This window comes from Emydura macquarii, unplaced genomic scaffold (assembly GCF_026122565.2).
Source record: "Emydura macquarii macquarii isolate MOO-44397 ecotype Brisbane River unplaced genomic scaffold, CSIRO-AGI_Emac_v2 contig_2890, whole genome shotgun sequence".
NCBI classification, from domain to species: domain Eukaryota; kingdom Metazoa; phylum Chordata; order Testudines; family Chelidae; genus Emydura; species Emydura macquarii.
This window is the reverse complement of record NW_027133027.1, coordinates 1491075-1518368: the sequence shown is the minus strand read 5'-3', so window position 1 is coordinate 1518368 and position 27294 is coordinate 1491075. Positions and strand designations below refer to the sequence as shown.

The following is a 27294-nucleotide window of genomic DNA, read 5'->3' as shown; positions in this document are numbered from 1 at the left end:
CCAGTGGGGCCAGGATTTCACCCCCCATTGATTAAAAGATTTGTTATATGTGCTTTGCAGGACTGAGGCAAGCATGATATGTGTTTGTTTGCATCTCTAGTCCCATTCGCTTCAATGGGTTCATTATTATTATGTCATATATTTTGTGGTAGCATCTAGAGGCCTCAACCAGTTGAGACCTGTTGTGCTAGGCATTGTACAATCACAAAGTATAGGATAGTCCTTTGACTACTCAAGCCTACACTATACATGTGCTTATGTGCATTGCAGGACTGGATACTTGCCTCCTTCCCAAACTCGAAATCTGAAATGTATGACATATTTTGTACACAACTTGTCTAATAATTTTTTAAATTGGTCAACATTTCAAGTTACTGTGACATTCAAGTGGATTCTTTTCCGTTTCTTCATGTAATACAGGTCAAAAATACACTAGCTGGCAGTCTCTTTTACATTGTATCTAAAACTAAAGATTTTATTAAGCTGTCTAAAATACTTATTTGGCCTTGCCGAGTGGAATAAGGTCTCTGTGGATGGTAGAATCACTGGAGATGAGTATGAACTATGGGGTTACTGCAATGGACCTTGTGTTTGGGACACTGAGGGCTATTTTGATGTACTTGGGCTAATGGCACAGTTTCAGGGGAGGCCTGATAATAGCCCTGAGAGTGACTGTATGGCGCTCCTAAGGTCCCCCAGAGGAAGGAGCAGAGGAAGGGCCTTGGTGACATACCTTTGGCCACAAGGGGGTGTCTGGTGAAATGTGACCCCATTACAGGTCCCCTTTAGCACAGTAGTTGAGTGCCTCAAAATCTTCTAATGAACGTACCTTCATGACACCCTTGTGAGGTAGAACAATGCCATTTTACAGATGGGGAACTGAGGCATGGAGAGACCAAGGGCTTGCCTACATGAACAATTAGACCCCAGCTAGCTGGGACACTAGCCTGTTGCCATCTAGCTATCTGTATATACCCTGCTGACAAGCATTACCAGATCGTTAGAGTGTTTTGCTCTAGTCCTTTTTAAAACAGGACTAGCACAAAGAGCATCAAGTAGAGGCAGGATTTTTTCTTCCTCCAGCTGTGTGTTTTTACTTTTCTTTTTTCTGTTTAGAAATGTTGACCATATTGACATCAGCAGTAATGTAAACTTCAGTTTCTCTAGTTAACATAGCGTCTATAGTGCCTGACAAATAATAGTAAGTTTTGTATAAAACTTTAACCACCTGACCTTCCTGACCTCAGTAGATTCACCCTTCCATAAAAAAGGGGATAAGAACATAAGTAAAATGATAAAAATATTGTTATTTAAAAAGAATATTCATATTTATAATGTACCCATCACTGTGGTGCCTGGGAACTTCCTCCACTGTTTTTCTTTTAATTTCTCTTATGATTATTCTGCTAAATCTGTTTTCATGAGTTAAAGGCAAGTAAATATTTAGATGGAGGTTATGCAATCAAGGGAAAAATATTTTTTAATTTTCCACTAAAGGAGCACTGTCTTTGTGTTTTCACTATATATAGCGCATGCCCCTAGACTATATAGTATTAAAAAACATGTACGTGTACATCTTTTTTTTTTTTTTTTTTTTCACTGAGATCAGAAGGTAATTAAATAACTAAAGCAATTCTTGATATTCTACTGAGCCGGGAGAATGAATCCGACAGCTACTGTAAATGATGGTACTGCATTTGCTGCTGCTTAAAGAAATCTGACTGGTCAGCTTTCTCTCTCATTATCCTAATACAAACTAAAGGAAGTCATTTTCATGGTTCAATAGAGAGAAGCAATTGGAAAGATTCATCAAAGAGAATCAGTGATTGCCAAGTCCTGCTGAAGTTTAAGTGACTTTATAAGACACTGTGACCACCTGTTAAAACAGAAAGAGCTGGTATGGTGATGATTCATGGCACACTTTGAGGCATAAAAATATAAAAATTGTTACAATGAATACAGTTTTAAGTGACCACTCATGGATTCTTGTTTCTTTTTGCTAAATAAAATTGGAACAGAACTGTACTATCAGTACATTTAGGTATGCTCCTGGGTAGACTTTTATGAGAGGAAGTTCCTTAACAAAACTGGTCTCTTGTACTGGTTTCATAATAGTAGTAATAAATTAACAGAGTCAAATTTCTTGCTTGTGTAACTCCATTAACATCACTGTAGAGCTGTGTGAATAACAGATTTTTTTCCCTGTTCACTGACCATTTTTAAAAATTAAAATAAATTCAGGTAAAATCAAAAACAATTTTATTTTTTTTGTCAAATCAAAAAGTTGAAAAAAAATTAATTGAGGTGCAATTTAAATGTTTTGTTATGACAAAAGTGGAACATTTCCTTTCAATTTGACCATTTTAAAATGTTTTTGATTGTTTTTTAAAATAAAATTAAAGGAAATTGTGAAACAAAAAGTAATTTCAAACCACATAATCAAAACATTTTATTTAGGAAAAGTCAAAACAAAACTTTTTTAAAATACATTTTGGTTAATTTTTTACCAAAGCAATTCAGCAAAACCAACACAAATTCACAAAATGTTTGGTGTTGTCAAATTTGCATTTTTTTCTTTAAAAATGTTTCAGCCAAAATTTTTCTCCCAGCTCTTTTTCAATGGGCATATAGCAGAGGTGAGTCTTTGGCCAATAATCATGAGGGATATGCACTGAATTTCACATTTGGGGTTACATTCCTCCTTGTGTTTAGATAACTAACGGTTGCATTGGTAAACACTAGAACATAATAATGCTAATTTGTTGAGACTGAAAGGGTGAAACATGAGCAAGGTTAAGCAACCTTGCAGTATAGAAAGAAGAAGTTGGTTGGACTGTACACCAAATACATACATACTTGCTAGCTAATAATGTAGAGGATAGCCACCATATAACCTCACTCCTTTGGATGACCACTTTCACAATAATCATTTTTGTTCCTCTGAAGGTCTGATAACAGACGGAGAGTCTTCTCAGCACTATCCAGGGCTCTGAGAAAAGATAAAGCTTTCAGAATAAGATGGTCACAAATATTTAGCAAATATATTAGTAGAGCTGGTCAGAAATTTTCCGACGGAATGCCTTTCCATTGGAAAATGCCAGTTCGATTAAATCGAAATATTCTGCAAAAACTTGTTGATTCATTCAAATCTTCTAACAAAACCAGACAGTTTTGAGGAAAACTTGCTTTGTTTCCTGCCAGGGCATCCACCTCCCCATCTGGCAGGCTGCTCTGGAGCTGGAAGTGTGGCCGCACTGGAAGTCTTGGGGTTCTCAGAGCTTCCAACCCCCCTGACATAGAGCTGGAAACCCTGAGAATGCTGACTTGAGTCAGAGGTGCCAGGCTGTCAGCTGCATGGCAGGAAGCCTGGAAGTGGGCACCTTTGGAAGCCTCAATTTTGTACTGAATATTGAAACCAAATATTGCTTTAATTTTTTTTCCTAAACAAACTTTTGGAATTCCCATTCCATTGGAAAATGTGAGGTTTTGGTCTAATGCAGAACTTTTTCTTTCTTTTAAAATTTCCCATAGACTAGGAATTCTGGGCTCTGATCAACTCAACATGGTAGGTATACTCAGCCCATGCTATCGTACAGTTTCTCATTTCAGTATTTTGGGAAGCACTGAACCTTGAGTGAGCAAAGATGGCATATGGAAAATGTTGGGGGTTTACTTTTCAGCTGAGAAAGTGAAGCAGATTTCATAGTTTTGATCCAGGGTGTGGGGGTTGGTGGAGAAGAGCAGAGGGTGAGGTAAGGTTCTGTTCTGCAGGGAGAATAAATGATTGTGTGTGGCAACTTGTCATTTTGCATATTCTGTGGCAGACAAATATAGAGTAAATTGTCATTAAAGCAAACAATAGCAGCAAACAGGAGTTTTGTGATGGCATTCTCCAAGTGAAAGAAGAGAGACTACGTGACCCTTGGGGTTAGTTTGTCTGTTTGTTTGTTGCTGTGTACTTGTTTGATTAAAAAGTATAGTGTGGTCCGTTGGAGGAGGCGGGGGATGGCTGAGACAAGCTGCCTGCTAGTTGAGGCTGGGAGCTTACTGAGGCTCTGGCCTGCTATCCTTTGATCCCTAACCCCTTTAGGATTCCTTGACAAGGGGGCAGGGCTAACTCAGGGAGAAATGGAGCTTAAAAAGCCAGTTCCTAAGTGACCAGAGGAGCTAGCAGAAGGGAGTTTTGTGAGGGAGTTTAGAGAGGGAGCGTGAAAGGCAGTTTCACTTAACACACATACTCTAAATTTAGGCCACTCCCCCCCCAAACATCCTCCCCCTAATCATCTCCTCCCGAAGTGTGAAAATAATGCAGGCAGAAGTCCAGCAGCACAGTGGGGGCTATTCAGTTTATTGCATTGGATGCAGCATGTACAATTACCTGCTCTGTGGGCAGATGGCCTGTGTGTGCATTCAGTGCAAGCAACTCATGGCCCTCAGAGATGGAGTATGGGCTCTTCAGAACACAGTGGCTAAACTGAAGGAGCTAAGGGAGACTGGGAGATACATAAAGGAGACTTTCAGACACACAATAAAGCAATACCCCCAGTCTGACAGCCTCTGTGTTGTTGAGGAGGAGGAAGGTCTTGGGGAAAGAGAACATCAAGCTGAAGCGGGGGGAAATGATCCCATAGTTGGAAACCTCTTTCCAAATGAAGTCATGGTATTTTCGTGTACTGAGGATACCCCTTCAGGGGAGGAACCCCAGTTATTAGGAACAAACAGTAATAGGGGATTTGATTATTAGAAATCTAGATAGTTGGATTTGTGATGACCAGAAGAACTGGATGGTGAATCGCCTGTCAAGTGTGAAGGTTGTGGACCTATTGAGACATCTAGATGGATTTATGTGCAGTGCTGGGCAGAAGCCGGAGGTCATGGTACATGTTGATATCAGTTACATAGAGAAAGGTAGGAGACAGGACCTGGAGGCTAAATTTAGACTGTTATGTAAGAGATTAAAGTCCAGGACCTCCATGGTAGCATTCCCTGAAATGCTTCCTGTTCCATACACAAGGCCAGTTAGACAGGCACCATCTCAATGTGTTGTTGAGACAAAGGAAGGAGGGATTTTGGTTTATTAGGACCTGGGGAACCTTTTGGGAAAGGGGGAGCCTATACAGGAAGGATGGGCTCCACCTAAACCAAAATGGAACCAGATTGTAATATAAACATAAATTTACATGGGTCGTAAATGCTGGGAAAAAGCCAACAGGTGCAGAGGAACACATGTTTTGGATGGACACATCCCTTAGGGAAGAATTTATTAAAAGGGTTACTATATATCCTACTAAAGAGGATAGGATAAAATTTGATAAAGTACAGGCAGGAAATGAAGAGAAACTGTCAAAGGAAAAAGATTCCCATTCAATTACATCACATGAAGACAGACAACTAAATATTGACAAATTTATAAATGCTTGTATACAGATGCTAGAAGTCTAAATACTAAGATGCATAAACTTGAGTACCTGGTATTAAATGAGGATTTTGATGTAACTGGTATTACAGAAACTTGGTGGAGTGAGGATAATCAATGGGACACAGTAATGCCAGGATATAAAATATATAGGAATCACAGAATGTGTTGTGCTGATGGGTGAATGGCACTACATGTGAAAGAAATGTCAAATACAGCAAAAATCTTAAATGACTCCAACTGTACCATCTAATCTCTATGGATGGAAATTCCATGCTTGAACAATAAGAGTATAGCAATAGAAATATACTACCAGCCACCAGGATGGTGATGGTGACTTTGAAATATTCAGGGAGATTAGAGAAGCCACAAAAACAGAAAACACAGGAACAATGGGGGATTTTAACTACCCCCATATTGACTGAGTACATGTCACCTCAGGACAGGATGCAGAGATAATATTTCTAGACATCATTAATGGCTGCTTCTAGGAGTAGCTAGTCCTAGAACCCACAAGGGGAGGGACATTCTTTATTTAGTCCTAAGTGGAGCACAGGATCTGGTCCAAGAAGTGAACATAGCTGAACTGCTCGGCTGTAGCAACCAGAATGTAATTAAACTTAGTACCCTTGTAGGGGGGTAAATACCAAAGAAACCTCACCTAAGTATCATTTAATTTCAGAAAGGGCAACTACACAAAAAGGAGGACTATAATTAAACAGAAATTAAAAGGAACAGTCACAAGGGTGAAATGCCTGCAAGCTGCTTGGAAATCATTTAAAAACACCATAATAGAGAGTCAGAATAAATGTATACCATAATAATAATAATAAGAAGAAGAAGAAATAATTAATAAGAAATATAATTAATAAGGAAAACAGCAAGAGGACCAAAAAAATGCCACCATGGCTAAACTGCAGCGTAAAAGAGTCAGCTAACGGCAAAAAGGCATCCTTTAAGAAGTGGAAAACAAATCCTAGTGAAGAATAAAATATATAGAAAGGAGCATAGAAAGGAGCAAGTCAAGTGTAAAAGTATAATTAGGTGGCTAAAAAAGAGTTTGAAGAGCGACTAGCTAAGGACACACAAACTAACAGCAATTTTTTATTTTAAGTAAATCAGATAGCCTGCCCAACACTCAGTGGGGCCACTGAACAATCAAATACCAAAGGACCACTCAAGGAAGGCAAGGCTGTTGTGGACAAGCCAAATGAATTCTTTGCATCAGTCTTCACTTTGAGCCATTCTTTTTAGGTGACAAATCTGAGGAGCTGTCCCACACTAAGGTGTCAATAGAGGAGGTTTCAGAATAAATTGATAAATTGAACAGTAATGAGTCACCAGGACCAGATGGTATTCACCCAAGTGTTCTGAAGGAACTCAAATATGAAATTGTAGAACTACTAACTGTGGTATGTAACCTATCACTTAAATCAGTCTCTGTTCCAGAAGACTGGAGGGTAGCTAATGTAACTCTGATTTTTAAAAAAGGCTCCAGAAATGATCCTGGTAATTACAGGCTAGTAAGCCTAACCTCAGTATCAGGAAAATTGGTTGAAACTATAGTAAAAACAGACTCATATATGAACACAATATGTTGGGGAAGCGTCAACACAGCTTTTGTAAAGGGAAATCATGCCTCACCAATCTCTTAGAATTCTTTGAGGGTGTCAACAAGCATGTGGACAAAGTATTTTATTTATTTAACGTATGCAATCCAATCAAGCCAAGCCATAGCATTCTTATCAATGATGTTCAAGGCATGAAGACCTCCAGAAAGTTGAGTCATTTTGCAGTTCTCAACAATGTGTGTCTGCCCACATTGACATAATGGACCAGTGGTTCCCAACCTTTTTGACTTGAGGGCCACATATATCATTTTTACAGCACTAAAGAGCCACTAGTCTCTGCCAGTAGGCCCTCCCACCCCACTGCAGCCAGACAGAAGGAGTTCAGTGAGGAGGGTGCCTCCTTGCTGATCTCCCTGACTGCAGCAGGGAAACCATACCTGTCCTGTAGCCCCACCTGTGCTCCACCTGGGTCCCTAGGCAGTGGCTCCCTTCTTCAGCCAGCGGGATGGAAGATCAGTGCTCCCTTCTTCTGTCTCCATCAGGGACCGCAGCACCTATGGACCTAGATAGAGTGCTTTACTGTGCTCCCTGCTACAGCCAGTGGGAAGGGAGCGCTGATCTCCCATCCCCTTGACTGCAGCAAGGAGCCTGCACTGGTCTTTCTCTGTCTGGGTCCTTAGGCAGCGGCTCCCTTCTGTAGCCAGAAAGAGGGGAGCGGTGGGTCACTTTGAAAGCCTCCTTGGGCCACTTTTGGCCCCCAGGCCACAGATTGGGAACCACTGTAGTGGATTGTCTCTAAAATGCCACCAAAATTCCGCTGCAGCACAAATTTCATGTCCAGTATCAAACCATTTCAGAAGACTCCATTGCTTTTGCGGTAAATCAAACCAGGGTTGTTGTGGAGTGGGGTCTGAGACAAGATAATTATTTGTCACTTTCTCTGAGGACCATGAAGCTCACCATGCATCCTCTACCATAAATTCCTCAACTGATAAATTTATCCACAATGGGTGACGTGAGAGCAGATGATCATGTGGTGGATTAAACAAGTCTTTAATTAATGGTAGATATGGCATATCACGCAATTTCGTCATGAGCTTTGCTAAGCTTTCCTCTCTATGAACACGGGGCGGAGGAATATTGCAAAGAACCAGTAACCATGATAGAGGAGTAGATTTAAGTGTGTCTGAAATAATATGTTTAGTGGAATTAAGTTGTACGTCAATCACGTTTGTGTGAGATGAGTCAGCCCATACTGGAGCACAATACTCTGCCGCTGAATAGAATACCACGGCTGAAGTGCATGATGTTTGGGTGTTGGCACCCCATGTTGTTCCGGCCAGTTTTCTGAGCAAGTTATTGCGTGTTTTGACCTTAGTCGCTGTCTAATGTCACATGTTGTAAGATGGTCACGTCTTGATATATGAGAGTTATATCCACATACCTATCCACGTGACACCAAGATAGACCAGGTGTGAATAACGCTTGAGTCGCAGACCATTGAGAACTACCACTTGTGCATGATGTAAATGGAAAACAGTTGACATAGTCTTATTTCCACTTGGTATCAAGTTCCACTGATGACAATAATTGGCCATAACCACCATATCTGTATTCAGAACACTCTCACGTATGTCAAAGGAGTGTAACTGAGTGACGAGGCATATGTCATCTGCATAAACAAACTTTCAAGACCTGGTCTATGGTAGGTCATTGGAATATAAATTGAATAACATTGGAGATAATACTGATCCTCGCGGGAGGCCATTCTTCTGGTGCCTCCAAGCACTTTTTCTGTCACCAATATGCATACAGAAATGGCGATTTCTCAAAATCAGAGCCACTGCACGTACTAACCAACTTGGCATAGTTCTAGACAAATTCACCAAAAGGCCCGTGTGCTAAACCGTATCATATGCTGTGGTCAGGTCAAGGAAAACTGAATCAATCTTCAATCTATATTGGAATCCATTTTCAATGAAAGGTATAAGTGCCAGCAATCGATCACATGTACTACGATGTGGCAAAAAGCAAACTGCTCTGGTGCCTGCATGCCTTCCACATATGGTGACATTCTTTGCAAAATCAGACACTCAAGCACCTTAAAGCAGATGCTTAGAAGTTAAATTGGATTGTAGCTCAAAGGCAAGTATGGGTCTTTCCCAGGTTTCACCAATGCAATGACCTTCGCTTGGTGCCAGATTATAGGTAGTCTGGATTCCAGCAGAACTCTGCTCTGTTGAAAAACCAAATGAGGCATTCCTGAGCATGCGGACTCAGATGGTTCATAAATTCAGGTGCAATTCTATCATATCGGGGAGCTGTACCTTTTTTTTAAATCATTCAGCATTTTATCCAATTCCAGACTAGTGAATGGCTCCATCTGAATATATGTTGGATTACTCTTTAGGAAACACAGCCACTCATTATGTATCTGTCATTTGATGACTCTGTCAACAGGAGCTTTGGCGACCTTCAACAGATTACTGACAATCTGATTTGTAGTATCTGCTAGCCTGCTTTGTGCATGTGGACATTTGGACCACACCTGGTCAATGAATTAAGCTCTAGTGAAGAATTATAAAGGGATCTCACAAAACTGAGTGACTGGGCAACAAAATGGCAGATGAACTTCAGTGTAAATAAGTGCAAAGTTGTTCACTTTGGAAAACAAAATACCAAGTATACATACCAAATGATGAGGTCTAAACTAGCTGTTACTATGCAAGAAAGAGATCTTAGAATCATCATGGATAGTTATCTGTAAACATCTGGTTAATTTCAGCAGGAGTGAAAAAAGCTAACAGAACTTTAGGAACCATTAGAAAAGTGATAGATAATAAGACCGAAAATATAATGTGATTACATGAATCCATGGTACATCCACACCTTGAATACTACATGCAATTTTGATTGCCTCATCTCAAAAAAATATTAGAATTGGAAAAGGTTCAAAGAAGGGTAACAAAAATGATTAAGAATATGGAACAGCTGCCATATGAGGAGAGACTAAAAAGACCGAGACTGTTCATCTAAGAGAAGAACTACTATGGGAGGATATGATAGAGGTCTATAAAATCATGAGTGATGTGGAGAAAGTGAATAAGGAAGTGTTTTTTACCCCTTCATATAACACAAGAACCAAGGGTCCCATGATGAAATTAATAAGCAGCAGATTTTAAAATAACAAAAGAAAGTACTTCTTCACACAATTAACAGTCAACCTGTGGAACTCACTGCCAGTGGATGTTGGGAAGGCCAAAAGCATAATGGGTTCTGGAAAGAATTAAGTAAGTTCATGAATGATAGGTCCATCAATGGCTATTAGCCAAGGTGGTCAGGGACACAGCCTCATGTTCAGGGTGCCCTTAAACCTCTGACTTCCAGAAGCTGGGACTGTACAACAAGGGATGGATCGCTCAATAATTGCCCTATTCTATTCATTCACTCTGAAGCATCTGGCACTGGCCACTGTCGGAAGACAGACTACTGGGTTAGATAGACCATTGATCTGATGTAATATGGCTATTTTTATGTTCATTATTTTTACAGTAATGTTCATATACTAATTTTAATTTGATATCTTTTTTAGTTATAGAGTGTTCAAGTGCACATATCTGTACTTGAAACAGAAGAAGATGCGAAGGTCAATATAAGAGGAAATGGTTAAAGGAACAGTGCAATATGCTGTTAGATGACAGTAGTGTGCATACTATGGTGAGGAAGTGTTGTACTGTAGCTAAAGCAAGGATCTGGGAGTCCAGGTCTAATCTCAGCTCTGCCCATTACTTTTAATGTGATGTTGGGCAAGTCACTAAACCTGTGTCTGTGCCTTAATTTCCTCATCTGCATGGTAGACATGAAAATAGTATACCAACTTTACGGGAGTGTTGTGAGTATTAGAGAGGACTCAGAAGAGTCACCACAATGATTAAAAGACTAGAAAACATGCCTTATAGTAAGAGACTCAAGGAGCTCCACCTATTTAGTTTAACAAAGAGAAAGTTCAGGGTGATTTGATTACAGTTTATAAGTGCCTACATGGGGAACAAGTATTTAATAGTGGGTTCTTCAATCTAGCAGAGAAAGATATAACACATTCCGCTGGCTGAAAGTTGAAGCTAGACAAATTTGGACTGGAAACAAGGTGTAACATTTTTAACAATGAGACTAATTAACTCTTGTAACAATTTACCATTGATCGTGATCGAGTCTCCATCCCTGATCATTTTAAAATCAAGGTTGGATGTTTTCCTGAAAGATCTGATCTAAGAATTGTTTTGGGGAAGTTCTATGGCCTGTTTTATACAGGGGGTCAAAATCGATGATCACAATGGTCTCTTCTGGCCTTGGAATATAGGAGGAGTAAATTGATTGAGGTTTGTGAAGTGCTTTGAGATACTTAGATAAATATGTTATATAGGTGATAAATATTGTAAAATATTTGCATTAAGGCACTGATCATCTGCATTGATATGAAGGAAAACATTTTTAAAATATGAAAGAATAGAAGAAAACCTAAGACTCTATCTCAGAATGTGCCATCAATGTTGTTTACAAAGTCTGTTTAACCATTCATGCCCCTTTTGTTACTGGTGTCCTGAGCATAGAAAAAATAGAAGACTATAAAACCTTGCAGTCTGTTGCACATCGGGTAACCAGATAAGCTTGAGTTTACCTGTAGACATTTTTGGGTCACATCCTCAGAGTGGTGTGGGTCCATTGCCTTCCATTGACATGGTGGAGCTGTACGGCTTCTGACCTGCTGAAGATCTAGTCCCAGATAAATTGTGACCAAGATCTTTCATTACTACTGAGAGGGCAAACATCCCTCTTTCGCTGCTAAGTCAAGCGCAATTACACAAGCTAAAATGTATTTGGGGCCATTTGCAAGCTGGTGGCTTCCAGGTATTGACAGAGCCACCACTGGGATAATTTGTGCATGTAATCTGTTCATCAGTGTTAAGCACTATTTCAAAGCTCTGTGTTCTAAGTTCTACACTATCAATATGTCAAAAGTTCTGAAAGACAAGGTGGATGAGGTAATATCTTTTAATGGCAAAACTTCTGTTGGTGAACAGAGGCAAGCTTTTGAGCTTACACAGAGCTCTTCTTCAGGTCTGGGAAATGTCTTCAGAGTGTCACAGCTAAATTCTGACATAGTTGGCATGAAAACTCTTCAGACATAGAGGTGCTTTAGAGGTTTTTGATCCAAAGTATGGCAAGAGAACTGTCTTAGTTTATGAATCCTGAAACTATGTCTTCAGAGGAGGATAGTACGGAACAAGGAGTGTTTGAGGAGGAATCTAAAGGCTCTGAGGAAGCTACAGGTATTTTCTGTACTTACTGCAGGAAAAATTGAGATGGTAGATTCTTGTATTTATAGGCTGAAGAGAAACAATCTTTACCTTTTGAGAGAGCCGGTGATTTAAAAGTGAATATAATTGAGTTCCTGCCAATGGACATACCTCAAGGCTTATTGTCCCTGTTCTTGACTGAGTAGCAAAGCAAGATGACCCAGTCTATAATTTATTCAGATAATGGCCTTGAGCCAAAACCCTGGCTCCAAACATTCCTGAACTTTGAGGAAGTTCAGATCCTCATTTAGCTTACGTACTGTATGGCCAGCTTCATTTTCTATATTAGTTCAAAACAATGCCTTGAATTTAATTTATCATAGTCATTTCTAAGGTGCCCAACCCCATAGTAGGATGCAGCCTTACAGTGTTTAATGAGCAGCTAATTATTCATTGCCAAAGGTCGCTTACTGAAAGTCATGCTAAGCTTCACAAATCTATTAAAAGATGATCAGCCTATAACTTTCTCATTAAATGTGTTTCTGTTACAAACAGTAATAAAACTGTAGCATAACTAAAGTAAATTTTGCTTCATGTTCTGCAACATAAATTTAAAACATAGAGTATTTAACAAAGTTTTAATTTTTTTCTTGCTATTAAAAATGGCTAAACTGACCAAGTGTGTAATTTTATGCTCAACTACGGCAAATCCATTTAGTTTTCTCTGTAAAAAGAAAGCCTTTTCCTTTTATGCTAAAAAAAAATAATAATAATTTGGGCACAGATCTTACTGTGCAGTTGTGACACATTTTTGCAGATTGGACAATGCATAATATTATAATTTATTTTAGGTTTTGGTGCAAACTTACCAAGCTGCTCTGCAGATACTACAGAGCAAAGTTCCCTGCAAGTCACAACACAGAAAAGGATGTAGTTTCAGCTCCATTTTCAAACTGGCATGGAATTCAGCTACATACACTACCATTTCTATTCAGTGAGTCCTCTGATGAACAAGAAATTATGCAACAGCAGAATTGGCATCAACAAGATACTGAAATTCAGCTGAGGTATAGGTGGTACACAGCAATAAGGTGACAAAAACAGTATAATGAACTGTAAGTCAAAGTGACTTTAGTGGTCAGAAGAGAAAACAGGAGGATGTAACAGAGAAAGCAACCAACAAATAGGTCTAAAATAAAACAAGGAGGGTTTGTTTTACCTTATACCACCCTTTATGTTAAATGTCAAGTTGGTTCTTTAATTTTCTTCTGGCCTGTGCTATACAATGGAATAGTCTGTGGGAGTCAGAAGTCCTGATTCTCCTTTACCTTGCTCCTAGTGTAGTCATTTACGTCAGTGTAAAGTGCATGTAATATGTCACCATTCTGATTTGGTAATGTATTATGCCCACTGTGCACTCAATGCGTGCTAATGTTTAAATGAGGACACAAGATACAGAGCAAGGAGGGATCAGACACTCTGCGTGTAGGATCCTTCCCCTGCACCCTGCAGGCTGTGGCACAGCAGTGGTGGCTGCTATTGCAGATTCAAGTTTTATATAGCTCCCATGGGCTGCTACTCATGCCCCACAAGCGTGTGGGGGAAGGTTTTGGGTGGTAGACCCATATAATTATTTTCCACAAGGAGTTTCCCATGTTGTCATATTTCATGATGTGCAGGGGCTCCTGTTAAACAATACTAAATGTCTTGAAACACAATGGGGAAATTGCATTAACAGAGATGTGCAGGGTGCTGGAACATTTTCAAATGATGAGAAAAAATTAATTTAATTTGATTTTTAATTCAGTTTTTTGATCAAATACAAGGGAAAAATGTTTTGTTTTGTTTCCTTGAAAACACACAAAATTTTGAAGGAGTCAAAAAGATGTATTTTGTTGAAAGAATTTTCTAATGACAAAATTTCAGGCCCCTCTTATTAATAGTATTGTGCTAAGTCCATGTTTGTTTCTGTTGTAAAAACAATGTTTAGCATTGTGATTCTTAGCACTAGTTCATGCTGAAAGTTTGTTACAAATATCAGTTTCCATCTTGATCCCTCTGAAATCAACTGATTATAATATACTGATTATTCATCAAGGTAGCCCTTAAAGGTATTACTGTTTCATCATCAGTAAGAGAAAGTGATATTAAGTGACTTGCCCAAGTCTATGGAAAGTCAGTCTCAGAAATGGAATTAGGAGTAAGGAGTAGAGCTGGAAAAAATGTTTCAACCAAAACTTTTTTCAGTGAAAAATGTAGATTCAGAAACACTGAAAGGTATTGTGAATTTGTGGCAGTTTTGCCAAATTGATTGTTTTGAAAACAAACAACAAAAATTGTGAAAAAGTTGTTTAAAATATTTTTACTTCAAAATGAATTTTTGACTAGAAATTGACTTTAATTTTACTTTAAAAAATTCTGAAAATGTTAAAAATGCTTAAAGTTTAAAAAAAAAAAAAGTTTAATTTCAATCAAAACATTTTGTTTGACCTGAAATGATTTTTTTTTCCAGTTTCCATGTATCAGAAAACCTAGTTATTTGTCCAGGTCTTTTAAGGAGTCCTGTGACTGATAGTGGTGTGCTTAACCAATACACCACTGGAGTTGTATGCCTCATGCACACTATAAAGATTAATCTCATTCTCTGAAACAATGCTGGACATAGTTTGTCTTTGTCTACACTAGTAGCTAAACCACCTTCTGCACCATTGTGGCTACACTCCTTGCTGACTCCCCTTGTCAACAGTGGATAATTTTTGTAGACTAGACCGTGCTGCAGTCACAATGAGAAATGAGTTTTTTAGTTATATATGTGATAGTATTGTACCACTGAGGAAAAAGTACTTGAAAGTGTTCCAGTAAATCTCTGATTCAAGGGATATTACAACAATGATTATTCCACATTTAGATAACATCATCTGAGCTGCTCTGTTTTTTGAAAACTTAAAAAAAAATTGTACAGTAAATTGGTTTATAGTGATGGAAATGTCTGGTTTTCTACTGCTTCTAGCTTCCTTTGGCTTGCACGCACCTGAGGTAATTAGTGTAGGCTAAAATTTACATAACTGACTTTGGGGATTTGCAAATAGGAAAGATGGAAATTTATACAAGGTGACGAATAATTCATTTTAAAGCAAATTTCCTGTTTTTATCACGTAGAAGATGTATTACAGACTCACAGAGGCTTTCTGAATAGGACCCTAAGCACTGAATCTTTGATATATTTTTTCCTAGTGTAGGTAAAAAAATATTAACCATGACTCATTGTCATTTTGCCGTTCAATAAAATTTAAATACACGTAACAAATTTATTAGGTAGATGATAGAGCTTTCTTAAAATTATCGTGACACAGTGTGACGTATATTTTACTGAGATCCAGAAGCAATGCTTCTAACTGATATTCCCATTGCCACTTCAGACACTGAGGGTATATCTACACTGCTATTAAAAACTGGTGGCTGGCCCCTTTAGGTGGGTCTACACTGTATAGTGAAGCATGCCTCCCAGCCCAGGTAGACAGACCCAAGCTAGCTCTCCTCGAGCTAACAACCTAAAAATAACAATGTAGACGCTGTGGCACAGGCTGACTGCCTGAGTGCAAGCCTGCCTAATTCCCTGGGTCTGTAGTGGGCTGTCTAGCCCACACTGCAACATCCACATTGCTGTTTTAAGCATGCTAGTTCGAGCAAAGCTGGCATTTTGTCTGTCTGCCTGGGCTGGGTGGCATATCCCCAGCGGCAGTGCTAACGTACTCAAAGAGTTGGGGAAACACAGTGCAGTTCATGCATAGAACTAATATTTTCATTCTGAACATTCATTATTTAATTATGCTCAAAAAGACAAACAATAAGGCAATTGGGTAGCTCAGGGAGACTGAGCATGTGACATAGAACTTTTCATTCCTATGCTTCTGGTTCAGCCTCATCGCAGGCTTTTACTCTTGAAAATTCCTGTAACCTTATGGTCGTTTGGTGTCTCTTGTGAAATGAGCTTTTGGTTTCTCGGTGTCTAAGTGTCGACCTCATAAAAACAGCTTACCTAACAGGCACTAAGGTTGAGGTTTGCAAAGGAGCGTAGGTGCTGTACTGAGTGTTACAAAACCTAACTTGTAGGTGCCTAGAAAATGACAGGAACCAACACCATGATTCACAAAGCCTGAGTTAGATGTCTAGACTCCCTATCAATGCATAGGGAGAGAGAGACATCTCGGAATGTGATTCACAGAAGCCAGCATGCTAAATGGGGAGGAGTTTAAGCTAGTCAGAGATGCCAAAAAGAGTGTGTGTGTGTGGGGGGTGGTACTACTAAACCTAAATCCAGACTACAAGGAGGTGCCTATCTCCGCTAGAGATTCATAGCCATGAACCCCTCTCCTGGGATTGGGCAGTTTAGGCTCCTACTGTGTTTCTTGTGAGAAGGAGGTGGTCAGGCACTGACTCCACACATAACAGCCAGAGGAAGATATGGCAGCAGATGCAACCTTATAACTTTTATTCTAGTATTTAGTGCACTCACCTGGGGTGTGGGAGACAATACCTGCCTCTGGTTGAGGGGGAGACCGGATTTGAACAGGGATATCCTATCTCTCTATAGAGTGCTCTAATCACTGGAGTTTTCCGATGTAGAGCACTCTGTCTCTCGTGTTGAAGATTTTCCATGTGGGGTTAAGTAATTAAAGAGTCACTGAGCCGGAGAGAGAGAGAGAGAGAGAGAGAGAGAGAGTGACTGTGTAGTCTGGTGGTTAGCACACCCAACTGGAAGGTAGGAAACTGAGGGTCCAGTCCCCCTACTCTGACTCTTTAGTTATTTATCCATGGTGGAACAGCTTCACTAGGAGTTACTGAGAGAGGCCCACCTCAGAATGTCCTATAGCTCGGTGGTTAGAGAACTCTCCTGCGGGGGGAATCATTTGTGATGGGACAAGGGGGAGAGTTGCCTCCTGCCCCAGACTTTTCATAAGTCTATATGCTCCAGTATTTCTTCCACTTTTTGCCTGCTGTCCACCCCCAGCTATGCATCTGGTCATTAGAAATGCAGTTATTGCCTGGTTTTTCTCAGTCATGATGCTGTCTGGGACAGAGAGTGTTCACTACGCTGAAAGTGCCCCCCCCCTGAATTTTTCTGAAATGATGTCCCTGATCACCTGAGAAGTGGTAGGCCACTGTTCAAATCTTTAGTCCCCTTCCAGAAAAGTGGAGAATTGAACCTAGGTCTCCACATCCCAGGTGAGTGCTGTAACCACTGGGATAAAAATGGGCAATACCGTCAGCGCTTCCTTCTCTCAGATTTTGAATGGGACCTGACCCAATAGGTGACCTTTGACCATGCCTACTGGATTGGACCCCGCATGTGAGATATGTTGGTGAATGCTCATTTTCCCTGGTTTGTTAATTACTCCGAGGTTTAGGCGGGACATAGGTGTCCATATGTGTCATATGAGGCAGCAGTTTGCTTGCCCAGAGGCACAAACTTAGACACTGATGGAACTTTTACCCTGAAAATGTAGGTGCTGAGTGATTTAGGTGCCTACACTTTCAGTTCAGGGGCTTGCTACTATTGTAGCTTGGTGGACTAGCCATTGCTGTATTTTGGAGAGCCTCCTTGTATACTGGCAGGAGTGCACATGGAGTTTCCATTGATTTCATGGACACCAGCGGAAGACCTGTGTATGAAAGAAGTGCAGAATATGCAATAGAGAACTTAATGCTGTAGATTGGGGAGAATAATTTTGCTCTTATAATATTAAAACCTTTAGCAATGACATTGTTTTCAGTTTTTGTACTAAGAGCTCAATTCAATGTGCCCTGGATGTTACTCTCCATGCTACTCTCATGGCAGTGTCTTTTCCAGCCTGTTGTATAAGGGCAAAATAACTCCAAGCCGTCTTCCTCAGTGCTCAGTGATCTGCAGAACTGCTTGGAGAAATGAGTGCTCATGTAAATAAGCTTTCCACCCATTGCAACAAGACACACAAATGTGCTAGTGTGGTCTCTCTTGCAGAACATTTAAACATAGCTGCATTGATACAGGAGCTCAAGATCTGACATGGATTTAGAGCAGGGGAAAGTGGTGGGATCTCTGATGGTCTGTGACAACATGAGTAGCTGAATAGGGGAAAAATATATATTTAACTATGAATTAGGCACCGTAAAAATAAGGAGTTAGTCCAGTATAAAGTGCACAAGTCGGGCTTTTCAAAACTGATTATGGTATTTAACCACACAACCCCCATTGGAAATCATGGGAGTTGAGTGCCTGAATCTCCTAGTTGGCTTTGAAAAATTCAAACAAACTTCTGTAAAAGTACATAACTTCAGCTTTTTACTTCCAGGTGTTTTTTTTTTCACATGTGTTTTTTGAGAAGATAATTTTTTAAACATTTTCTTCCATATAGGACTTGAAAATTCAGGAGGAAGTTATTCATCACAACAAGCAGATGTTGCACACCAGATCTCATAAACCCTTTCAAAGGTATGTGGCATAAAAACACCTTGCACTCTTACAACCCCTTCCATCCATGGCTCTCCGAGTGCTTTACAGCCACTAATGAGTTGGACTTCACAAGTAGGGAATTAGGATTATCTCTAGTTTACAAATGAGGAAACAGAGACACAAATAAGTTAAGGCCTATATATTCAAAAGTGGCCTCTGATTTGTGGTGCCCCAGATTTTACTTATGCAATTTGAAATGTGCTGGGCTGGATTTTCAGGGATGCCAGGCACCTGCTGATATTGACATCAACTGGAGCAATGGCTGTGAAAGAGATGAACATAAAACCCAGATTCCAATCCTATGCTTTAGTCACAATACCATTCATCCCGTATCATAGTTTTATTGTGGAATTTAAAGTTCACCTTACATTCCTCCATTTCCTTTGGCATCGGAACCTATCTGAACTGAGCATTATAATTATTTTCCCTTCTTCCCCACCCTCCCTTCAAGAAATCTTTGAAATATTGAAATAATGAATTTCAGTCTAGCCTTAGAACCATGCTGTCCAAAGAGCATAATACTGATGCTATTGTATGGGCAATTACAACTGTGACTGGTACTTATCCAGGTGCAAAATGGCAGAGCATCTGAGGAACCTTCCAGGCCTCACTGTGCTTTGCAAAGACCATTCATATTCATAGTGTTTGACTGACCCAGAAGGGGCACAGAGTTCCCAGACACTTTTACCTGATTACTGGTACAGTAGCAGTTAACAGAGCCAGATAATGGTCTTAGGCACCTTTTGCGACTAGGACTGAGTGTTCAGCCACAACTACTTTCAGTGAAATTGACAAGAAATTGATATGCACCTAGTTTGAATTTTTTTTCTGAAATCTCCCTAAGCTTGCTTGGTTGCTATCTCTCCCTGAGAGAGTCAGAGCCCAGTGGCTTCTTACAGCCTCCTTCCTGATTCTGAATTACTCTCATGCAATTATAGAACAGAATAATTGGTGCAAAAGTGTTTGCTATCAATCCATAACATTTAAAACAAATAAATTAACCTTAACCCCAAAATTCATGGAGGAAATTGAAATAACAAATACATTTGAGGAAATTGTGGTCTGGGAAAGACAGCCCATGAACAGAAAAGAGGACTCAATTCACTGAAAAAAGTGTTCACTTGGCTCTACTATCCAGCTATGTGAGAGGAACAAGGGGGAAAATGTTGCATCCGGAAAAGAGATTAAAAGTGGTTATTTAAATGTTTGATGTTCAGTAATGAAAACTGTTTACCTTCATAATTGTATATTAGCAGCTAATAAAGGCACTAGATACAGTAGTTTAAAAGTAATAAAATCCACAACAAAGTGTATTTAATTTTAAATTGAATTGCTAGCAAATGGGTGTCCTAATGAACCCCTGTGTCAATGTGGTTCTAACCAAATTAAGTGAAATAATTTCCATCATGAACAACTAAATAAGTACAAAGTTCCAAACAGACAACTTTTCTCCCCAAAGAAGAATCTTCTAAGATGCTTTAGTTGCTGAAATTATCTAATGAAATTCAAGATCCACCTTGCCTTCACCCCATTTTGGGAAATTTGGCTAGGGTTGACTTCTCAACAGTTAAAGGATAAAACCGCAGAACCAAATCCTGAAGTCTGTTCTTAGGGCTGGATTATGTAATCCTCATATTATGTAGTATTATTTGTGCTTTCCTATTCCCATCAGTTTCAACAGGACTATTTATCTTAGTAAGTGCTACTCAACATAAGGGTTGCAGGGTTAGTCCTTATTCAGGCAGACCTCCCACTGAAATCATTGGACTAAGGCCAGGTCTACACACAGTTTTTGTACCAGTTTAAGTATTTGCCCTGAATTTGCAGGAATAAGTTCTACTGGCATAAGCACCTTTATGCCAGTTTAACTGTGTCCACACAAGTGATTATACTGCTGTAGCTATATTGGTTTCCAACCAATAAAAATTGTGTATGATAAAAGGCCTAAATAGAAACTGAGTTGTAGCAGCCTGTGTAGAACTTGGAGGGAGGAGTAGAGGTTGCAGAAGGGAAAAGTTTGGAGGAGACACATGTACTTCATCTGTGTGCACATGACTAGATTGCTAGCTGCAGTTGCATAATCTCTGAAAATAGCCCTCTTAATAAAGGATCGGTGTAGTTTTATAAGCAAAGAGCCTTTTCACTGTATTACCTAGCACACAGTACATGAAAATGAGTGAGGACCTTGGGCTTAAGTCTTGTGCAGAAAGAGACCTGGAACAAAGTCAGAAAGTGTCAATATTAAAGGAAAACCTAGGGAGGGTTGCTGTATAGAGACCATTGTCGCTCCTTGCCCACTGCATTAAATAACATTATGTTGTATAGGTGATCCAGCCACTTGAATATATTAGAACACATTCTGAAGTTTGTACTCAGGCTTAAATACAGCCTGGTCCTTATGCAGGTGTAGTGGGAGGTGGGCAAGTGGGAGGGACTAACAAGCCTCCCACGTTTGTGTAGCCCACATAAGAGCTGGGCAGAATTACAGTCCCAGAATGACAGAGATCGCTCCCTCACTACTTTGTCCTGGCTCCATCCTCATGCAGTGGTCAGCAAAGCTGGCTGCACGTGTTAGGAGGAAAATATGATATCCCATGAGGTAGCGTAGCAGTGTGTGCACTCTTCCTGTGTCTCAGCTTGCTGCAGGAGGCCTTCTGTCTCCCTGAAGTAGAATGCCTCAAGGTGCTCCCTTTGGGGTGGATCTGCTTTGTACTGCCCCAAAGCAGATCTGTTCTTAAACAGTGAACCAAGAGCCCTCGTTGGCTGTTAGTCTGTGTACAGACTGAATAAAAACTGACCTTGGGGCTTGGCCTATTACTTTTAAGTGTTCCTTAAATTATGCAAAAGGTTAGCATAAAGAAGGCGAAGAAGGAATGATAAGGCTCAGCTATCTCAATTTGTGTGCATGTGAAATATATATGTATTGCAAACCTAAAGGGCCACACTCTCAGCTGGTGTAAATCAGCATAACTCCATTGATTTCTGTGTAGCTATTCCAATGTATCATAGCTGAGGCTCTGCCCCTTAAAGTGACAACAGAGGAATAGAGGTATCATTATTCTCTTGGTAATGCAGAACTTGATCTTTGGGAGAAGTTTGGTTACTGTCAGATCCATTATGTTTGCTCATGTTTTGGGGGTGAAACTCCAGATGCTTTGATGTTAACCTGTGACGCAGCCTGACGAATATTAGCTGTGCTATTAAAAATATGAATGCATTTTTCTGCCACTGCTTTTCAAAGCCTAGCCATTTCTTCACACTGAACATATAAAGCACCACCCACTTTATATTTATTTATTTAGGTCTCCTGCAAAGCTTGTGATATGCTTAAGGAAAACATCAAATTGTGATGTAGTTCCAAAGGCAAACACTTTTCACTTATGTGTTGTAGTCAATTTCTTTTCTCATCCCCCCCTTTCTCCTTTGTAACTGATGCAGAAGAGAAAGTCAGCTGTTGAAAGTAGCACAGAATGCCCGCAAACAGGAAATTGTAGCCAAGTTTGGTAACCTCGCAGAAGTGAATAATGAATCAAATGGAGCAGCAGGACTTTGCTGGAAGGTGAGGTTCCCCATGAGTGCTCTTTTTCCTGATGCAAATTGCTAAATGACTAGTTCAGTTATACTGAATCTCTGGCATGATTTTTTTTGTTATAATTTTAGAGGATAGGATTAAGCAGGTTTAAAAATATGCTTTCCAGCAGAAGTAACCATACGCGTAAATAGACTGTCTAAAGCTATTAACCATGAATCATTTGGGCATGGCTAGAGTTCTTCAAAACAGTTTGTCAGCTCTGGCCAAGTAAAGTATTTCAGTAGGAGATGAGGCAGCTATGCCACCATGCAAATGAGACAGGCTTGAGATGTGATGAATCTTCTATCTCCTTTTCCTACTCGACTGACACTCGCTTTGAGGGAGGTTGTAAATGCAAGAGAGATTGTGGTATAATTCCTCAGACTGGCGTTTCTGCCCCCTAGTCACTATTCGATTATCTTCCAAATTGCTGTGTTTCAGAGAGATAAAGATTTTTTATGGCTTGCTGACTTGAAACAACCAGAAGAGCCAGAAAAGAGATGGCTAACCGGCCATGCATAGTAATTCCATTGGTAAATGACAAAATCTTTGTTTGTATGACATTTCCAAAATTACAACAGAAGATGAATCTAAAATACAAAATGTCACATTTGGCATACAAAACTATCAAAATATATTTCAGTATAAAATTCATAGAGGCGTTTAATTTAGAATGTGTTTAATAACTAAGTCTGCCTGCATCAGTAATCCTGCCTTGAGGTTTAAAAAAGATTGTCTTATTTATTCACATGATGTTAATTTTTTATATATATATTATTCAGAAACCAAAAATATTAAGGTTAAATCTTCATTGTTAATTAAGGTTTTCTAATTAAACTGAAAATAATTGTCATTCAGATTAGTTGTTAAGTATGATTTGTATTGAAAAACAAAAGAAGTTTAACAACTTCAACTGTTTATTTAACTGCTTAATTTAATTCCAGAAGCTTTCTATCTATATGGAAATATGCTATCACTTCCAAAATAAATCCAAAGCAGGATTAAAGAGGAGATTATTAGCTACTGTAGGTTTAGACTGGGAGACTACTACATTTAGAAGTCCAGGTAACCATTTGATTCTAAAATATGCCATGGACCACGTGTCATATTAAATTAAAAGAAAAAAAGTGTCTCATAATATAATTTTCCCATAAAATGAAATAAATTGATTCCCTGAAAAAAATACAGAACAGTTTATTTGTAGTAATACATTTTAATTATTACATAAATTGTTTTATTGTCTTAAAACAATATTAAAACCAGATTAGAGCACCACAATATGTGCCTGACCCTGCAGTCTTTCCTCAGGCAAAACTAAATATTTGGTGGCATAGTGGAATGGATACACTTATATTATTCCGAGTCTGCATCCTTACTGAAGTCAAATTTCTAAGGATCATACATGTATCCATTCCACAATGCCAACATCTGCTATATACACTGAACATCCAGAATAAGCATTGAAAGGGCTTTTCAGAAGTACAGTGAAACATTACTCCATACTAAATATTCTGCAACATAGACAACATCTTGTCAACAGCAAGCAGCAGATGTTTCCTTTTGTCTGGACCTGGAATAAAGGTGCCTGTGGGGAGTTATTATTAAACTCTACACATGTTGCACTTTGATTATTATTCTAAGAGCAATATTATAAGAAGATGAAAGGATAGTCCATGTGTTATACGGCACTAATAGCCTTGGTAAGGCTTATAATTAATATAAAAACATTGGCTGCCATGTTTCTCACTATGTGCCTGCAGCCTGATCATCATGTCACCTATCATGGATGTCTTAAAAGGCATGCTCTATTTTTAGAGGTGTTGGTTTCCTGTGAATTCTGCCTTATTAGTGCAGACGGATGGTTTATAGTGTCACACTTCATTAATACACCATGCTTAAAAAAATTGCTAACTTTTCATTTTTATTTTCTGTGCAATCCTCATGCTTGCCTTTTGATGCCCCTGATTACACATCCTGTGTCTTCATCTATTATCATTGCTAATGATAGATAATTACAGATCAAACAAAATGAATTGTCTACGTTTTGGTGGCAGTTTTTGAAGAATTCATTCTTTCTAATGGTATGTTTAAACTCTGCTTCCTACCTAACTCAATAACATAGTCTTCTCCTTAGGTTGACTGGTCCAAAACACCTCAGCCCATCCAAATCCAATTAAAATGCCTGAGAGGTGCCAAAGACAAAGTGCCCAAGGGTCGCTACATCCTCAAGGTGTCTTTGCTTAGTCGTCTAGGGGGTAGTGTACTTAAGTGGTCCAAACTGAAGGAACAACAGTGGGCTGGAACGACATTGCCAATCAGCCACGATGGAAACTTCTATGATGTGGAAATTTGTTTCGACCAAAGTGTCCATACAGTAAGCAATGCTTCTTAAATATGCTTTCTTTGCTTTGATAGCTAAAACACATCCACTGCTTCCCCTTCAGGCTTATATATTTAATACCTTCCATCATGTTAATAATTTATTTAATATTTTAAGGTGCAATTTTTCCCCCCAAGTAACACTCATCACTCACTCTAAAAGTGCCAAATATATAATATACTATATCATGTAGTGCTGTCAGCTAATTTTAGATTTTACTTTTATTCTTTCTTATCTATGCAGCTTGTCAGCTATGTAATTTGATTTGGGTAAAATAGCTTTAGAATAATAAATGAATGAGTGGGTGTATATAAACACATGAATGCTCAAATCCTTCTGTGAGTTTTTAGCTTCATTGACCCCCATTTGCCAAAAAAGCAGCATTTGGATTATTTTGGAATAAGACCAAACACTTGAGGCTCTATTCTGTCTTTTGTGACTAAGGCACACATATTTTCTTTCCTAAGCATGCTGTGCATGGCAGGATTGTTGTGTGTCAGTTGCTCAGCATTGTGTCTAATGTCTAAAACTGGTTGAATCATTGGTTGCAAATAAATTATCTGACAAACATAAGCTTCTTTTTTATTTGTGAATCGATCCCGATTTCTGCAAATGTGTTCATTGTTCCAAACTGTACACTGAATAAGTGATATCATTATTCTTATTTTTTATTTGTAATGTGGGAGTACCTAGGATCCCCAGTCATGGATTAGGGCCCCATTGTGTGAGGCACTATACAAACGCAGAACAAAAAGAGTTCCTGCTCCAGGGAGCTAACAATCCAAGTAGTATGTATCTTCAATTTTCAAGATTTGTGAATTGAATAGATCATTTCACCTACTGGTTTGCAGTAGGTGGCCAGCTTTGCTAAAGACTACATATTCAGCATATGTGGCTGTGCACCCTCGGGTAATGGATTTCAAATATAAATGCCGGGTTCCTCTTTTTAACTGTGAAAGGAACAGTCCAAGTTGAGGAGTGCAGTGTATTCCTATTCTGCCTTAAAAAGACAGCCTCTGCCAGTGCATAGGAACTGTTAAATTAATCAGTTTATAGGCTACCCCCATGCAGGCTAATCATGCTGATGCTGTCACTTCTGATGCCTGAAAAGATACTGCTTTTGAATCCTCTGTTTAAAAAAAAAAATGGCACAGTGATATGAACATCGATCAGTTCCTGCCTTTGCTTGCCTGCAGAACATGATGGTATGTGAATTATATGACTGCCAGATTCTTCCTCACAAACTCACAGGGGAGAGGAGGAAGCAGAACCCTCCTCAGCCTGCACCCGTCTCTGGAAGAGCATGGCTCTCCTCCAGTGGCCCAGCTGTTTCTTTCTGGAGAATCCTTGGCTGGTGATTCCCTCCCCAAATGAAGAGAAAGAGAAGATTCTTGAAACCATGGTGATATCCTCAAGAAGGAAAGGAGAGGGAAGATCATCTATATTGTTTACTTTCAAGTGGCTTCTGCAGGAAAAAATATCCCCAAGGCCATGGAGAAGACACCAGCTACATTCAGCCTGAAGAAGAAAGCATCAGGAGAGAAAACATGGCAGCTGCCAAAGATATCAGATAGATCCAAGGATAGGAGTGGCCAGCTGGTATTAAGTTTGGGTTGATTTTCATATGCAGGAGTCCAAATACTCCCTGAATATCTCTGCCAGCTCAGCCACTCTTATTTTTTAAAATCTCTCCATGCGACTGGAGGTACGTTTGGTAACCAGGTTCTCATAAGCACAAAATCCCCAAATATTTATTCTGAAACATGTTGTTTGGGTGGGACCAGGCGGTACCAGTTTGGGGTGCTTTCTCATTGGAAAGTTAGTGATTCAGGAGCTCAGGATATTTCCTAGTCTTATTTATTTACAACATATACACATGCCCTCGCTATTTTGTCTACATTTGGAGCCAAAAACCAGCTTCCCTCTTTGAGGTCTTGTTTACAAGAGAAAAGTGTGCTGATGTGGTTAAATAACTCTGGGCCTCTCTGCCTCTTGCTTTTAGCATACTGTCTCTTTCTTTGTTTCGCCTGACACAGGGAAACTCCTGTATTCAGAATTACACAGCCCTGATTATGCTCAAAACTGAGTATGAGCTATTTCAGGTAACTGTTAACCCTTCTTTTGTCCAGCTACTCAGCATTACAAAGGAACCCCTCAGATGGCGTGAGCTATTACCAGTGTCCAATGGAGGTGGTTTCTCTGTGAGTTTCCTTTCAGATAACTGGCTGAGAGTGGATTTATTAGTCTGTACAGGGTCCTTTGGGCAACACTCTCTACTTTTAACTCTGTGAAGAGTTTGCTGTTGAGTTCTTCTATCAAAAGTTCATAATATGCATTTCATTATCACCTTCTCCATAATTCTCAACTCAATTCTACCCAAATTTATCAGAGTTCAACTCCCACTGAAGGCCAGTCAGAATTGGGGGCTAGGTTTAATTATTCACTCACTGAAATAGCCTTCATCATTGTATAGGAGACAAGAAAAATGTTGTATGTTATTACCCTAAAAATTGCTGCATTTGTGTTCTTTCCTACTAGTATCTCTGCACACTTATAGTTCAAAATA

The 27294-nt window shown here is 39.4% G+C and overlaps 1 protein-coding gene across 1 annotated transcript in view; it reads left to right on the top strand.

Moving 5' to 3' along the window:
- The first annotated feature begins 12244 nt into the window (after positions 1-12244).
- The window catches only part of LOC137166607 (uncharacterized), a 29053-nt gene continuing 14003 nt past the window's right edge, over positions 12245-27294 (top strand). Inside the window, exons 1-5 of the mRNA XM_067568397.1 lie at positions 12245-12317; positions 15295-15320; positions 18680-18756; positions 22216-22336; positions 24483-24722. Coding sequence (XP_067424498.1) covers positions 12245-12317; positions 15295-15320; positions 18680-18756; positions 22216-22336; positions 24483-24722 — 537 coding nt within the window. The remainder of the gene's footprint in view (positions 12318-15294; positions 15321-18679; positions 18757-22215; positions 22337-24482; positions 24723-27294) is intronic.